Here is a 16,804-nt window from a genome sequence, read left to right on the forward strand (position 1 = left end):
GTGTGTGTGTGTGTGTGTGTGTGTGTGTGTGTGTGTGTGTGTGTGTGTGTGTGTGTGTGTGCGTGTGTGTGTGTGTGTGTGTGTGTGTGTGTGTGTGTGTGTGTGTGTGTGATTTTGAGGCCCATGCCAACCCAATCTGAGATGGTGCCTAAACGTCTTACGCTAAAAACATCAAATTCGGTTCCTCCAAAGTCACACCCCCCCCCGCCCGGTCCCAGCATGGCCAAACAAAAAAAGCCCGTTCTGAATAAGGTTAGGAATGACTGATGAAGCATGCCATTCACTCTTTTTGTGCAGCTGGTTACGTTTAAACCAAGCTCAACAAAAGAGATACATATTCTAAATGTATTCGAATGAGGGCGGAATTTGTCTTAACTTTTCGGCATTCACGTTGTATTTCTACTCGATAGGGTGATGGTGATCTGCTCTATTCAGCATTTATATTGATATCAATTGATAATGATTATTATGGCAATAATGTAAGAAAGTGATCTCGATCCATTTTCATCTCACTGAAGAGCTAATCTCCCACTGGTCGTGACATAGAAGACGCTATGTACAGTATAGTACAGGTTCATTGTACCAGGGAAATTCCCCTTGCTCTTTTCGACAAGCACAATGAACAATGGACCACAGTTTAACGTCCCGTCCAAGGGACTGCGAACCTTTCCAGTAGCGTGCATGCCGGGTGAGCGACAACAGCCGGAATTTGAACTCCCAAATTCTTGGTCCAGAGGCAGGGTCGCTAAGCACTGGACTACGCGTGCTACTACAAAAACAAGAATACAGAATACAATGTAGTGCTTACCGGCACATTCCATCACGTTGCAGAAGTCCCACCTCAATGTCGGGTCCGTGGTGTAGCACCAGGGCCGGTCCTTGTTGTCAGGGTTACGGCAGAAGTTTTCCTCCAGCCCCGCATCAGGATGAGCCTGTGGTGTGTGGGGATGGATGTGGGGGGTCTGGGAGTCCCATCTCTGACACAGCCGGTCTCCTGCCCTGTACACAGAGTAACACAGTCTGAACATGATCAAGTTAGGATGAGCCTATGGTGTGTGGGGTGACTGTTTGCGGACACTGACACTGCCCTGTACACAGAGTAACTATTAAATCTTTATTTGCATATCAATGAACCCGGACGGGAAGGACACTGTATTGTCAATCTGATACTGTCCTGCACTGTCTTGCCAATTTGATACTGCCCTGCCAATTTGTTACTATTTTGCCAATTTGATACTGTCTTGTCAATCTGATACTGTGCCAATTTGATACTGCCCTGCCAGTTTTATACTGTCTTGCTAATTCGATATCGTCTTGACAATTTGATACTGTCTTGCCAATTTGATACGTTCTTGGTAATTTGATACTGTCCAGCCAATTTCATACTGTCTTGCTAATTTGATACTGTCCTGCCAATTTGATACTTTCTTGGTAATTTGATACTGTCTTGCCAATTTGATACTGTATTGCTAATTTGTTACTGTCCAGCCAATTTGATACTGTCTTGCCAATTCAATGTTTTCCAGCCAATTTGATACTGTCTTGCTAATTTGTTACTGTTCAGCCAATTTGATACCGTCTAGCCAATTTGATACTGTATTGCTAATTTGTTGCTTCCTTGGTAATTTGATACTGTCCTGCCAATTTGATACTGTCTAGCCAATCTAATACAGTATTGCAGCCACCAGAAGATTTCCTAAAAAAGCGTCTAAACTCACCTGTTCACGCGCCCTGCGTAGCTCCTTCCCTTGTCAATTTCGTAGAAGCAGCGTGTTGGTACGGCTGAATGTATAAAATAGACGAGAGAACTATTTAATTTTTTAAATTTATTTTCCGTCATATATGCCCAGGGTTGCCCACTCAGTTATAACACTGCTTTTCAGTGGGACCCTGAGATGTACATACATAAATAGGTAAAATACATTAAGTCGCATACATGCAATGAAATTCAGATACAATAAATAATGATAATGACAATGACCATAGTATGGACAATTCGCCTTCTAGAAGGTAGAATAGCCACTAGGGCATGAGCTTGCAATAAACTTGTTATTATGATATTAGTGTTGGTCGTGTGGCGTAAATGGTAGTGTGTTCGGCTTAGGACCAATAGGTCGGGGGTTCGAATCCTACCATGTCACCTGTCTTGTGCCCTTGGGAAGTGCACTTTACACGACTTTTCTCACTTCATTCAGGTGGTCACGTAGCCTCGGTTAGGGACGTCCCTCGCATAGGTCCCGTGTTTGGGAAGAGGCACACCTTAGAAAGCACGTTAAAGAACCCATTGCACTTACTGAAAAGAGTAGGGGTCCTTCCCAGTAGATAATCAGTGTTCAAACCTTACAGCAGTCCGATCGTACACAGCTTGTTCGTACATGTACAAAACTAAAGGCTGTCGAGCGATTATGCTTAACTAAAAAAAACAAAACAAATACCATCACAGGCAAAGACGTCGTCGCAGTACATCCACCTGATGAGCGGGTTGCTGGTGTAGCACCACGGCCTGTCCTTCCCGTCCGGGTTCCTACAGTAGTTCGCCTCCAGCCATGCTGACGGGTACGCCTCGGGAGTGTGGTTATGGGCGTGGGGGTACTGAGATGTCCAGTGCTGACAGGAGTCGTCTTGGTTTGCACGGCCTCTGTAGCTTGTCCCTTTGTCGCGGAGATAGTAACAGCCTGTAGACATATAACGTTACATCGTAAAGCATTTCAGAGCTCTGACATTCCAGCTGCTGCACGCATGCGAGACCATGCGAGTACATGTATGTACCAGTAGGATGGCGTTGTGGCAGCGACAGAATGTCTAGTGTAGCTTGGCCTGGCCAATTTGATACTGTCTTACCAATTTGATACTGTCTTGCCAATTTGATACTGCCTTGCCAATTTGATACTGTCTTGCCAATTTGATACTCTTGCCAATGTGATACTGTCTTGCCAATTTGATACCGCCTTGTCAATTTGATTCTGTCTTGCCAATTTGACACCCTTCCCAATTTGATACTGACTTGTCAATTAAACACTGTCTTGCCAACTTGATACTGTCTTGCCAATTTGATACTGCCTTGCCAATTTGATACTGCCTTGCCAATTTGATACTGTCGTGCCAATTTCTGTTTTTGCCAATTTTATACTGTCTTCCCAATATGACACCCTTCCCAATGTGATACTGCCTTACTAATGTGTTACTGTCTTGCCAATTGCAATTTGATACTGTCTTGTTTATTTGATGCACCTTTGCCAATTTGATATTGTCTAGTAGCCACCTAAAGGTCTGCCTGGAGATTATGGACTACTCACCACAGTTCTTCTCGTCGGTGTTGTCTCCACAGTCGTATCTCCCGTCACATCGTCCAGCCGGGTGGAACATGGCTCCATTCTCACAGGGAACAGCCACTGGGGGAAAAAGGAAGCATTGTGAGAGGGTTCGGGGTACAAAATGACTAATACCAGCCCAGAAGAGAACAAGAAATAGCCATGCCTTCAAGTACCAGAGTTATCAACCAAGGATTGAGGTGTTCAAGAATTCATTCTTTCCTAGAACTATCACAGAAGAAGTCACTGTCACCAAGTACAGTAGGGGCATTGTCATTAGATAGCTTTAAACAATGCCTAGAGTTAGAAGTTCAAGGGTTAGGTGTAACAAAGTCGATCGGTGTAATATAGCAAGCTGCCGCCGCGCCGCGTGCCTGTGAAGCTGGTGTGTTACGCCGAAAGGCGGTTATACCGGCTATACAGATACAGATACAGGGTGGGAAAACAAAGTCAAAGTCAATTTTCTGTTGCCGGCATACTCACCACAAGACTCGTCGCTTCCATCGCTACAGTCTTCTTCCCCGTCACATGTAGAAGAGACTGGTTTGTTAAGAATTTGCGGGTCTATGCATTCCCCATTGTTGCAGGCTATCTTGTCTCGTCGTTCACCTGCATCAAATACAAGTGGAAACATCATATCTAAACCCCATTGTTGTAGATATGAATGAATTAGTTGATCAATGAATGATTGATTGATTGATTGATTGATTGTTGTACAAACAAGAGGCATTTCACGGCCTCACGACTAAATTGACACTAATGAAGCAAATTAATGGGGATATCGATAGAGTTTGATAAAAATGTTTCAAAGAAAAGTAGAAATAGCATTACGGAAGCAATATTGCCCATTCTTACAGCAGTGCCGCTCGTCTGAGTTGTCTCCACAGTCGTCTGTGCCATCGCACACTCGTGCCTTGTTGATGGTGGCTCCATTGGCACAAATGTCTTCATCTATGTTCAAAAAGGCAAGGTCGGAGAAACAGAGTCAAATCTTTGCACTGTTGTATCAAGAACCGTGCTTTATTCAGAACCATCCTTAATAGTCCACGCGTTTCCAGAACCTAGTCTCCACCAGACTCCTTTGCAGGCTGAATAAATAGTAGAAATCAGCAAAGGGGGAAATCATTGGCCAGAGGAGTTGATCGCCATAGAGGGTCTAGCTTGCTTGCACAGAAAGCTGAACCCTCTATGGCCGGTCAACTGCTCTGGCCAATGATTCCCCCCTTTGCCGATTTCTACTATTTATTCAGCCTGCAAAGGAGACTGGTGAAGACTATCCAGAACCGTGCCTAGGGCAATTCTGCGCTATTGGATACCGGCTGTACAGATACAGAAGCTGGTGTGCTACGCCGAGAGGTGGTTATTCCGGATATACAGATACAAATACAGACATCTTAACCCCCTCCCGCCTTAGTTCCTTACCACAGTTTTGTTCATCGCTGCCATCGTCACAGTCCACTATCCCGTCACACACCACCTCATGCACGTCACAGTCCCCGTCTGAACAGACTGTCTTCTCAAACCCGGAGCATGCTGGACGAACATAATTATCTTTACGTGCAATTCATACCGAAGGGCTAATTGCAAGAACATGATAACAAAAATAAACAGTAAAAATGATAATAAGTAATACTAATGCTACTTAACATTTGTAGTTATTATTGGGTTTGATTTTTTTCCCTTGTGCAGTGGAGTATGAAATAGCCGACATTTGGAAATATATGAATTGGGAGGTGTCAATAGAAGTGCAGTATTTTGTTGGCTGGGAAGGCGAATAAAGCTAGGGAACATTTTGGTGACCATTTCAAATAACCCATCTCTTTCGGTGCTACAATGACAAATAAAGTGCATTTCATCCTCCACTGCATTTCCTGTACAATATGTACATATTCTGTCGTTAACAGACAATTGTTTGTATCTACTCTTTTACAAAATCATCTTGACTTGCAAAGCAATCATGCCTGACGGCTAATTGCTTTTACAGAGTCAAAGATAGTACATTACGATAATAGGAAACAGACTTCTACTATCTGGAAAGACTTCAACGATACTGCTTGCTATTATTAGGTTTGGCGTCTTCTTTGACGCCAGTGGATAATGAATTGACCCACGTTCTGCATAATGACGTGTTTTGTGATCTTATAGAAACGTAGTCGTTTGGTGATCTACGAAATGATGAAAGGATGAAGAAATTGTGGTAACTGTTTGGAATAATCTGTCTCTGTCGGTCTCATAAGAAGATTAAGCTGTGAGAAACATCAAATGTATAAAGCTATTTATTTTAACATTCAATAAAACATAGCTTTATATGTGCATTTTTGCACATGTTAGTACCAAGATTCCATTTTTTTACTCTCACACTAGACATGGCTATATATATACAGCCGTCATGCTTCTGCCATGAAGCCTGAGGACGATTGGTTGACTAGACATGTGATCTCTTAAGGACAAAATCTGTACTGACCTTGGAAAAACTTCACCTCCATGACCTCGAAAGTGTTCGGAACTCCTATACTAGTGAATTGCAGGCGCCAAAGTTGTCCTGTATCGAGAAACCCAGTCAGATCTACTTCATTCAGACGGATTTCATCGGTGTTGAAGATGCCAGAAAGATCTGAAGCTGGGAAATGTTTCACAGTCTCAAACCGGTGCGCACGCGGCATTGCACGTAAGACCGTCACAGCCCGTTCCCGGTAGTACCACATGCGTATTCGGGAGAGTGTTATGGGGGCCTGCATGTCAAACGTCAGTCGCCAGGTGTTCTCGTCAGCCGCACGCCTCCAGCCGGTTCGGAAGTTGAAGTCCAGAACGTAGCCAGCGGCGTGTCGGACGCCGTCTTCGCTCTGCCATTCGTCTGGCGTCACCCATGTAGGATCCGTCTCAGCCCAGCCACCTGCAGGAGGCAGTCCTCCATTAATGACAATGACAACGACAATGACATGTTCCTCCTACCTGTTTATGTATTACAGTAATAGTTACATATTAAATATGTAACTTTAACTGTATAGAGGATGAAGCACACTTTGTCTGAGAATGTGCTTTATACAATGACATCCGGAAATCCTTTATTAGCTCAAACATATTATAACATCCAAGCGCTACGATGTAAACGAAAAACTATGTAAATTTGTTCATACATGTTTCAAAAAGGAGAAGAGATCATTTAATTAGATCCTCTAGATAGAGACGATATGTCATGTTGCAAAGATGTATTTGTTTTCGAGGGAAAAAAGTTAGATGATAGGAGAAGTGGTTCCCCAAACAAGCTTTACGAACAGGCGGAGTATATAGTATCCCTTCAGATTCTTAGTAAGAAACCCTAACTAGAAGTCCACCTTGCCACTAACACTAACCACAAGACCAACCTGCCACCCTTGTTGTTACATATCGTAAACCAAGGAATCTAGTCATCGAAACCTGCCAGGGAATTGTACTTAATTACGATATTGCTGAATTTTGAAAGTGAAACAAAGAGTTCATCTAAATGCAAATCGACTAAGGTAACGTATTCATTGTTAGGCTTACAAATGTGTGGCCAAAGTGACAAGAAAAACAGATTCTGGGAGGCTAGGCAAGGGACATAAAATTCCGACAGACGAGCAAGAAAAAACAACAAATATTTAATGATGTCTATCGGCATTAGATGGCTGTCACGAGACACGTATATAGCTACGTGAGTGGGTCCCACCTTATACCTCAGCCTACGTCAGCCAGGTACAATATAAGGACCACAGGAAGAGTAGCTAACAGAATTGTCAAGCTTATTGAGTAATGTCAATATGGTGTGCATATTTTACAGAAGTAGTTTTTCTCATACGTTTACCAAATGTGTTTGCATCTCGTTTACTGCCTACATAGTTTTCTTATTCATCAAAACATGTAAACATTACAAGGACAGTGAGGCACTGCACTCAACTTTATAACTTATATTAAATTAACAGCGCCACACAACAAGTACAATTAACATTTAAATACACAAAGTTGACATGTGCGCCGAAGTCCCACCACCCCAAGACATTAAAATGGTAATGCTAACAAAGGTATTTGAAAAATAAGATTACGTGGTAACCTCCTATATCTCAAGTGGCGGAAACACATCCGTCAATCAGAGAAAGGTGAAGAATTTTAGGCCCATTAACACGTACGTAGTATTTGGATTTCTATATCTAATTGACTGTTAGAAGCAGTCAAGCAGAGCTAGAAGCGCTCGGTATCTCCAATGTAAGTCTGATTGTCTACATAGTTGTATTGTACTGTACTGTACTGTAAACACGACATACATGTAACTGCATGTGCCTTATACGTAGTCTCCATAGTCTCCACCAAAACTCCTTTGCAGGCTGAACAAATAGTAGAAATTGGCCTAAAAAGAATGTAACTGGCCAGGGGAGTTGGCCATAGAGGGTACAATTTGCCGTGCTATTTATTTATTTATTCAGCCTGCAAAGGAACGACAGCCTGAGACAAGAAAAAGTGACCAGGATAAGTAGTTGCTTACCCGTTAGAGCTAATGCAGCTGGCAGACAGTGACATAGACCCCACAGTAGAACCAAAGTCGTTCTTGTCGGCGACTTGTTACCCATTCTGCCGGAGGACGGCTAGCCAGCACGTTACAGGGCTTCCTCGCACAAAAATGTGTGCCCGACCGAAAGCTTATATTCACTGCCACGATAGACTGAACATGACAGCATCCGTAAAGGCTCGGTACGTTTAAGTACTGCACAGATGGTCTTAGGGGTAAACTACAGCCTGCCCCAGTACGTGAGAGAAGGGTGCACGTCCAACAGTTTGTACAGCCAGGTGGTAGGACCCAGTACCGTATGGCCTCATTTTTGCCACGCACAGTCAAAGAATGGAATGCTCTGCCTCAGACAACGGTGGAAGCCACATCTGTTGACACCTTTGTGTCTAGGGCTTCCAAACTACATCAGTCTTAGGTTGGTGACCTCTCGCCTCCTTCAACTAAAAGTGACAGAATGATCAACTTGATGATAGCGGCCACTTCAACTGGAAGAGGAAGAGGAGTACCGCAAATGTTGCTGATTAACCGTATTTGAGAATATTCGCTGGCAACTGCCACCGAGACTAGACGAGACTGACTGTGGTATTTTCATCTAAAGTTTTATGGTTATCTTTTGGCAGCCACCTGACGCAGACATCATTAAATATTTAGTGTTGTTTTAATATCCTCTGTCAAATATACATCTTTTCCAATGCACAACATATTGACTTGATATAATAACTATTAAGCTTAACATTTCTGTTAGCTACTCTTCCTGTGATCCTTATATTGAACCTGGCTGATGTAGGCTGAGGTATAAGGTGGGACCCACTCACGTAGCTATATGCGTGTCTCGTGACAGCCACCTGGAGAAGACCTCATCAAATATTTGTTGATGTTTTTCTCGCTCGTCTGTCGGCGGAATTCTGTGTTCCTTGCTGTTAAGCCACCCATGCTCTGCTTTACTTGCCATTATAGGACAAAAATTTGTCCAACAAATATTTTTTAACTCTATGACGCTTCAAATACAGCAAAAATCTCAACAATTCCCCCCAATAAGCTGGGGGGGGGGTACGATGTACCAGCAAGAGAATGTAGCAAGTACAGTTTTGATGACGTCCCCGCGCATTCCTCTGGGTTAGTACCCATCTGTCCGTAGTAAAACAGGGTATGCACAAATCCCCAGTACTACTTCATTATTTGTGCCAATGTATGCCCAGTACGTATACACTGGGGTACCAGCTGCATTTCCACCCGTAAAGCCAACCATGGCGACTAGCTTGGTCCTTCTCATATGCCTGCTGTCCATCGGCCATGCTTTCCCTCGCATTCCAGGCACAGACGAAGATGAATGCCCCTCCCCAGCCTTCGCTTGCACAACGACCGATGATTGCATCGGTGTGGCAGATAGGTGTGACGGTGCCGCAGACTGTCCCGACGGCTCGGATGAAGAGTGCACGGCTCCAGATTGTTTGTCGCCCGACGTTTTCGGCTGTGACGTTGCCGGTCGCTGCCTCTCTCTCGCTGTGGTGTGTGACGGTAGTAATGATTGTCCAGACGGTTCAGATGAAGAAAATTGCACCGTGTGTCCCTTGCCGAGCTACTTCAAGTGTGGAAGCGCTGAATGTGTCCTTGAAAACTGGCGATGTGATGGTGATGAGGATTGCTCGGATGGTTCAGATGAGGAAAACTGCACCGCGTGTCCCTTGCCGAACCATTTCAAGTGTGGAAGCGGAGAATGTATCCCCGAAGACTGGCGGTGCGACGGTTTAGAAACCTGTACCGATAACTCAGATGAGGAGTTTTGCACCTTGACTTTGTGTTCTTGGTCCGGCTCTTTCACGTGTGAAAGCGGAGAATGTATCCCCCTACACTGGCGGTGTGACGGTTTGGAAACCTGTACCGATGGCTCAGATGAGGAAAATTGTACCGCGTGTCCCTTGCCAAACTATCCCAAGTGTGGAAGCGGAAAATGTTTTCATCCACGGCACCAATGCGACGGTCAGGAATTTTGTTTCGACGGTTCAGACGAGGCTGATTGCCTGAACAAAGAATGTTACAACCCTGACGACTTGAAGTGTGACAGTGGGCAGTGTATCCGTCCAGAGTGGCAATGCGATGGTATTACAACCTGCCACGACGGTTCAGACGAGGAGGATTGCATCAACAAAGAGTGTTACAACCCTGACGATTCAAGTGTGAGAGTGGAGAATGCATTCGGCCATGGTGGCAATGCGACGGCAGTGTGAATTGCCACGACGGTACAGATGAAAAAGATTGCCTAATGAAAGATTGTTATAACCACGACGATTTTAAGTGTGACAGTGGAGCATGTATCCGTCCAGAGTTGCAATGCGACGGTTCCGAAAACTGCTACGACGGTTCAGACGAAGAAGATTGCCTAAACAAAGAGTGTTACAACTCTGACGATTTCAAGTGTCAGAGTGGACAGTGTATCCGTCCAGAGTTGCAATGTGACGGTATTAAAAACTGCTACGACGGTTCAGATGAAGGGTATTGCCTAAACGAAGAGTGTAACAGCCCCGACGATTTCAAGTGTGACAGTGGAGAATGTGTCCCCTCATATTGGCAATGCAACGGTTATGAAAATTGCGTCGACGGTTCGGATGAAGATGTACGATACTGCATGTTATCAAACGAATGTTACAACCCCAAGATTTCAAGTGTGACAGTGGAGAATGTATCCGTCCAGAGTGGCAATGCGACGATGTTGAAAACTGCCACGACGGTTCAGACGAGAGGGACTGTCTAAACATAGAATGCTACAACCGTGACGATTTAAGGTGTGACAGTGGAGAATGCATTCATCCATGGTGGCAATGCGACGGTATTGAAAACTGCGAAGACGGTTCCGATGAAGCATATTGCATATCATCAAACGCATGTTACAACCCCGACGATTTCAAGTGTAGGAGTGGAGAATGTGTCCCTTCATATTGGCAATGCAACGGCTATGAAAACTGCCAGGACGGTTCAGATGAAGATGATCAAATAATTGCATAATACATTAAACGTAATGTTACAACCCCACCGATTTCAAGTGTGAGAGTGGACAGTGTATCCGTCCAGAGTGGCAATGCGACGGTATTGAAAACTGCCACGACGGTTCAGATGAAGAAGATTGCGTAAACAAAGAATGTTACAACCCAAATGATTTCAAGTGCGAGAGTGGAGAATGTGTCCCCACATATTGGCAATGCAATGGTTTTGAAAACTGCCAGGACGGTTCAGATGAAGAAGATTGCCTAAACAAAGAGTGTTACAACCCTGACGATTTCAAATGTGACAGTGGAGCATGTATACGTCCAGAGTGGCAATGTGATGGTATTGAAAACTGCCGGGACGGTTCAGACGAGGAGGATTGCTGAAACATAGAATGTTACAATCCTGAAGATTTCAAGTGTGAGAGTGGAGAATGCATTCGTCCATGGTTGGTATGCGACGGTTTTTTTGAATGTTTAGATAGTTCAGATGAGGAGAATTGCCCAAACAATAGGTGTTCCTACCCCGATGATTTCAAGTGTGACAGTGGAGAATGTATCCGTCCGAACACGCATTGTGACAGTTATGATAACTGTAGAGACGGTTCAGATGAAGAAAACTGCCGGAGCAAAGTGTGTCCACTTTTCTCCGAGAGGTGTGAAACTTCTGGAGCATGTGTCCCACTGGAGTGGGTGTGTAACGGTTACAACAACTGTCCAGACGGTCAAGATGAGCAAAATTNGTGTCCACTTTTTTCCGAGAGGTGTGAAACTTCTGGAGCATGTGTCCCACAGGAGTGGGTGTGTAACGGGGATAACAACTGTCCAGACGGTCAAGATGAGCAAAATTGCCCGAGACCTTTAGCGTGTACCGAAATGACCGGCTATGGAATCATCGGGTGAGCGTCCAGATTGGCATTGCGACGGTGTCAGTGATTGTCCCGATGGTTTGGATGAGGAAAATTGCATAGTGGATGACTGTGTCTCGCCTGGGTTTTCTGTGGACACGGTTCCTGCATCGACGGCACAAAGCGCTGCGATGGCGTCAGGGACTGTTACGACAAGTCCGATGAGATTGGCTGTGGTAAGCTCACATTTTATTTATTGTAATTACCTACGCGGAAGGAAAACATATCGTTCTTGAAGAAAATCAAACTGTCCTCTAACTCGAAAAGAAATCAACTCACCAGAAATTTGAGTTGGAGAACAGTTTAATTTTGTTCACGTATTTTACCAACTCAGATGAACGTTTATGCTACATATCGTTCTTCTTCCGTTCCAAACAAGTAAAGTCAATGACCTAGACCAGACGTATGTCACCATGGTAACTTGTGCTGTAGCAACACCCTGTGGTGTTGTGTTATTATGCAGCAGGACAGGGTTGGAGAGCCTGCTCAACATGCATGGGTGTATTTGGCTTTGAGTAAGAATAAACAGTACAGCAGTTTTCTGGGCTAAGTGAAGGTGAACAGGGCCAGGTGAAGGTGAAGATTATGCACTTGCTTTGCAAATGCTGTACCTCTCTACATTACGTATTGAAATTTACTTATTTTGAAAAGTTTAATGTAGCAGCGTTTTTAACATGTCAACCCAGAGTCCAGACTACGAATCACTCACAGCAGGAAGGAGCCAACAAGCCTACATATATTTTATAGTCAAGCTGAATCTCTCCTTGATCTCATGCCTAAAATGAGGTACGAAATCATGGATCTCGAGTGGATGGTCCGGCTTTAGCATACTTTTGAACTTCCCAACATAGTAGAGCCACAGCATCCTTATGACATTACTTTATTTTTTTTTACTGCTAAGGGGGTCCACGTCACTTTCACATTCCCAAAATTGTAATGGCTTTGATGGAGTTCTAACCTTTTTTTTACTGTACAGGTAGATACTCGCAATTAATAGATCACCAACTTCGCAGACTTGTTTATATTTATTTTTTATTTTATCAATTTTGTAATGATGCATGTATTTTGTATGTTTTAAGTATTTTGAAAATTTGAAAATGGCTGTTAGTACATCGGGAGTCAATTGTGTCCATTGTGGTACGTTTTCGCATATCGAACCTGATGGCGTGAAACTATATTGTGTACAAGTGCTACCTGTGGTATTTTAATATGTAGTTCTTTGCGTGTCTCGTGACAACCACCTGGTGCACACATCATCAAATATTTGTTGTTTTTTCTTGCTCGTCTATCGGAATTCTGTGTTCCTTCCTCTTTAAGCTTAACAGTGTGTATGTGGATGTTACCTTTATTACAGTCGCTTTATATTTACATCAAAACTTTGGATCGCTTTCAAATACAGCAAAAATTTCAAATACAGCAAAAATCTTTAGTACACTCCCCCGATATTACTAAACCTTGGGCAGCTGAACTCTTTGATTGACAATAAAACTGCAAGACAATGCAGCTTGTACAATTTTGATGACGTCCACGTGCATTCTTTTGGGTTAGTACCCATCTGTTCATAGTAAAACAATGTATGCACAAAGCCCCAATACTACGTCATTATTTGTGCCAGTGTATGCCCAGTACACCGGAGTGCCAGCTACATTTCCACCCGTAAAGACAACCATGGCGACCGGCTTGGTCCTTTTTCTATGCCTGCTGTCCATCGGCCATGCTTTCCCTCGCATTCCAGGCATAGACGAAGATGAATGCCCCTCCCCAGCCTTCGCTTGCAAAACGACCGATGATTGCATCGGTGTGGCAGATAGGTGTGACGGTGCCGCAGACTGTCCCGACAGCTCGGATGAAGAGTGTACGGCTCCAGATTGTTTGTCGCCCGACGTTTTCGGCTGTGGAGTTGAAGGTCGCTGCCTCTCTCTCGCTGTGGTATGTGACGGTAGTAATGATTGTCCAGACGGTTCAGATGAGGAAAATTGCACCGTGTGTCCCTTGCCGAGCTACTTCAAGTGTGCGAGTGGAGAATGTATCCGTCCAGAGTGGATATGCAACAGTATTGAAAGCTGCCACGACGGTTCAGACGAACAAGACTGCGTAAACAAAGAATGTTACAATCCCGGCGATTTTAAGTGTGAGAGTGGAGAATGCATTCATCCATGGTGGCAATGCGATGGCAGTGCGAATTGCCACGACGGTTCAGATGAAAAAGATTGCCTAAACAAAGAATGTTACTACCCTGACGATTTTAAGTGTGACAGTGGACAGTGCATCCGTCCATGGGGGCAATGCAACGGCATAGAAAACTGCTACGACGGTTCAGATGAAGGGGATTGTTTAAACAAGGAATGTAACAGCCCTGACGATTTTCAGTGTGAGAGTGGAGAATGTGTCCCCTCATATTGGCAATGCAATGGCATAGAAAACTGCCACGACGGTTCAGACGAAGAAGATTGTGTAATCGAAGAATGTACCAACCCTGACGATTTCAAATGTGACAGTGGAGCATGTATACGTCCAGAGTGGCAATGCGACGGTATTGAAAACTGCCGGGACGGTTCAGACGAGGAGGATTGCTGAAACATAGAATGTTACAATCCTGAAGATTTCAAGTGTGAGAGTGGAGAATGCATTCGTCCATGGTTGGTATGCGACGGTTTTTTTGAATGTTTAGATAGTTCAGATGAGGAGAATTGCCCAAACAATGAGTGTTCCTACCCCGATGATTTCAAGTGTGACAGTGGAGAATGTATCCGTCCGAACACGCATTGTGACAGTTATAATAACTGTAGAGACGGTTCAGATGAAGAAAACTGCCGGAGCAAAGTGTGTCCACTTTTCTCCGAGAGGTGTGAAACTTCTGGAGCATGTGTCCCACAGGAGTGGGTGTGTAACGGTTACAACAACTGTCCAGACGGTCAAGATGAGCAAAATTGCCCGAGACCTTTAGCGTGTACCGAAATGACCGGCTATGAATCATCGGGTGAGCGTCCAGATTGGCATTGCGACGGTGTCAGTGATTGTCCCGATGGTTTGGATGAGGAAAATTGCATAGTGGATGACTGTGTCTCGCCTGGGTTTTTCTGTGGACACGGTTCCTGCATCGACGGCACAAAGCGCTGCGATGGCGTCAGGGACTGTTACGACAAGTCCGATGAGATTGGCTGTGGTAAGCTCACATTTTATTTATTGTAATTACCTACGCGGAAGGAAAACATATCGTTCTTGAAGAAAATCAAACTGTCCTCTAACTCGAAAAGAAATCAACTCACCAGAAATTTGAGTTGGAGAACAGTTTAATTTTGTTCACGTATTTTACCAACTCAGATGAACGTTTATGCTACATATCGTTCTTCTTCCGTTCCAAACAAGTAAAGTCAATGACCTAGACCAGACGTATGTCACCATGGTAACTTGTGCTGTAGCAACACCCTGTGGTGTTGGGTTATTATGCAGCAGAACAGGGTTGGAGAGCCTGCTCAACATGCATGGGTGTATTTGGCTTTGAGTAAGAATAAACAGTACAGCAGTTTTCTGGGCTAAGTGAAGGTGAACAGGGCCAGGTGAAGGTGAACATTATGCACTTGCTTTGCAAATGCTGTACCTCTCTACATTACGTATTGAAATTTACTTATTTTGAAAAGTTTAATGTAGCAGCGTTTTAACATGTACAACCAGAGTCCAGACTACGAATCACTCACAGCAGGAAGAGCCAACAAGCCTACATATATTTTATAGTCAAGCTGAATCTCTCCTTGATCTCATGCCTAAAATGAGGTACGAAATCATGGATCTCGAGTGGATGGTCCGGCTTTAGCATACTTTTTGAACTTCCCAACATAGTAGAGCCACAGCATCCTAATGACATTACTTTATGTTTTTTTTTACTGCTAAGGGGGTCCACGTCACTTTCACATTCCCAAAATTGTAATGGCTTTGATGGAGTTCTAACCTTTTTTTTACTGTACAGGTAGATACTCGCAATTAATAGATCACCAACTTCGCAGACTTGTTTATATTTATTTTTTATTTTATCAATTTTGTAATGATGCATGTATTTTGTATGTTTTAAGTATTTTGAAAATTTGATAATGGCTGTTAGTACATCGGGAGTCAATTGTGTCCATTGTGGTACGTTTTCGCATATCGAACCTGATGGCGTGAAACTATATGTTGTACAAGTGCTATCTGTGGTATTTTCATATGTAGTTCTTTGAGTGTCTCGTGACAACCACCTGGTGCACACATCATCANTCATGGATCTCGAGTGGATGGTCCGGCTTTAGCATACTTTTGAACTTCCCAACATAGTAGAGCCACAGCATCCTTATGACATTACTTTATGTTTTTTTTACTGCTAAGGGGGTCCACGTCACTTTCACATTCCCAAAATTGTAATGGCTTTGATGGAGTTCTAACCTTTTTTTTACTGTACAGGTAGATACTCGCAATTAATAGATCACCAACTTCGCAGACTTGTTTATATTTATTTTTTATTTTATCAATTTTGTAATGATGCATGTATTTTGTATGTTTTAAGTATTTTGAAAATTTGAAAATGGCTGTTAGTACATCGGGAGTCAATTGTGTCCATTGTGGTACGTTTTCGCATATCGAACCTGATGGCGTGAAACTATATGTTGTACAAGTGCTATCTGTGGTATTTTCATATGTAGTTCTTTGAGTGTCTCGTGACAACCACCTGGTGCACACATCATCAAATATTTGTTGTTTTTTCTTGCTCGTCTGTCGGAATTCTGTGTTCCTTAAGCTTAACAGTGTGTATGAGTATGTTACCTTTATTACAGTCGCTTTATATTTACATCAAAACTTTGGATCGCTTTCAAATACAGCAAAAATCTTTAGTACACTCCCCCGATATTACTAAACCTTGGGCAGCTGAACTCTTCGATTGACAATAAAACTGCAAGACAATGCAGCTAATACAATTTTGATGACGTCCACGCGCATTCTTTTGGGTTAGTACCCATCTGTTCATGGTAAAACAATGTATGCACAAATCCCCAATACTACGTCATTATTTGTGCCAGTGTATGCCCAGTACACCGGAGTGCCAGCTACATT

At 43.6% G+C, this 16,804-nt stretch overlaps 2 protein-coding genes and 1 pseudogene across 2 annotated transcripts in view; 2 read left to right on the plus strand and 1 right to left on the minus strand.

The window, feature by feature from the left end:
* Positions 1 to 7,894, minus strand: part of LOC109476710 — an 11,533-nt gene extending 3,639 nt beyond the window's left edge. The window contains exons 1-8 of the mRNA XM_019777714.1: positions 7,810 to 7,894; positions 5,776 to 6,204; positions 4,167 to 4,262; positions 3,795 to 3,920; positions 3,297 to 3,392; positions 2,436 to 2,675; positions 1,719 to 1,782; positions 809 to 999 (exon numbers count right to left, since the gene is read on the minus strand). Coding sequence (XP_019633273.1) covers positions 809 to 999; positions 1,719 to 1,782; positions 2,436 to 2,675; positions 3,297 to 3,392; positions 3,795 to 3,920; positions 4,167 to 4,262; positions 5,776 to 6,204; positions 7,810 to 7,894 — 1,327 coding nt within the window. The remainder of the gene's footprint in view (positions 1 to 808; positions 1,000 to 1,718; positions 1,783 to 2,435; positions 2,676 to 3,296; positions 3,393 to 3,794; positions 3,921 to 4,166; positions 4,263 to 5,775; positions 6,205 to 7,809) is intronic.
* A 1,186-nt stretch (positions 7,895 to 9,080) lies between these two features.
* Positions 9,081 to 10,679, plus strand: LOC109476728 (very low-density lipoprotein receptor-like). The gene is made up of 3 exons (XM_019777730.1): positions 9,081 to 9,633; positions 9,841 to 9,987; positions 10,104 to 10,679. Exons 1-3 carry the CDS (start codon positions 9,081 to 9,083, stop codon positions 10,583 to 10,585), a joined length of 1,182 nt encoding a protein of 393 aa, XP_019633289.1. The 3' UTR covers positions 10,586 to 10,679.
* A 2,711-nt stretch (positions 10,680 to 13,390) lies between these two features.
* LOC109476711 lies at positions 13,391 to 14,914 on the plus strand (annotated as a pseudogene).
* The last annotated feature ends 1,890 nt before the right edge of the window (positions 14,915 to 16,804 follow it).

This window comes from Branchiostoma belcheri, unplaced genomic scaffold (assembly GCF_001625305.1).
Source record: "Branchiostoma belcheri isolate BF01 breed outbred unplaced genomic scaffold, Haploidv18h27 scaffold39, whole genome shotgun sequence".
In the NCBI taxonomy this organism is placed as follows: Eukaryota; Metazoa; Chordata; class Leptocardii; order Amphioxiformes; family Branchiostomatidae; genus Branchiostoma; species Branchiostoma belcheri.

What these genes read in the sequence shown, in the direction of transcription:
- LOC109476728 (XM_019777730.1), top strand. Translation starts at nt 9,081, where the DNA reads ATGGCGACTAGCTTGGTCCTTCTCATATGCCTGCTGTCCATCGGCCAT. An exon ending in GTTTTGCACCTTGACTTTGT is followed by an intron (nt 9,634 to 9,840) that starts GTTCTTGGTCCG and finishes TCGACGGTTCAG; the next exon opens with ACGAGGCTGATTGCCTGAAC. An exon ending in GGATTGCATCAACAAAGAGT is followed by an intron (nt 9,988 to 10,103) that starts GTTACAACCCTG and finishes GCCTAATGAAAG; the next exon opens with ATTGTTATAACCACGACGAT.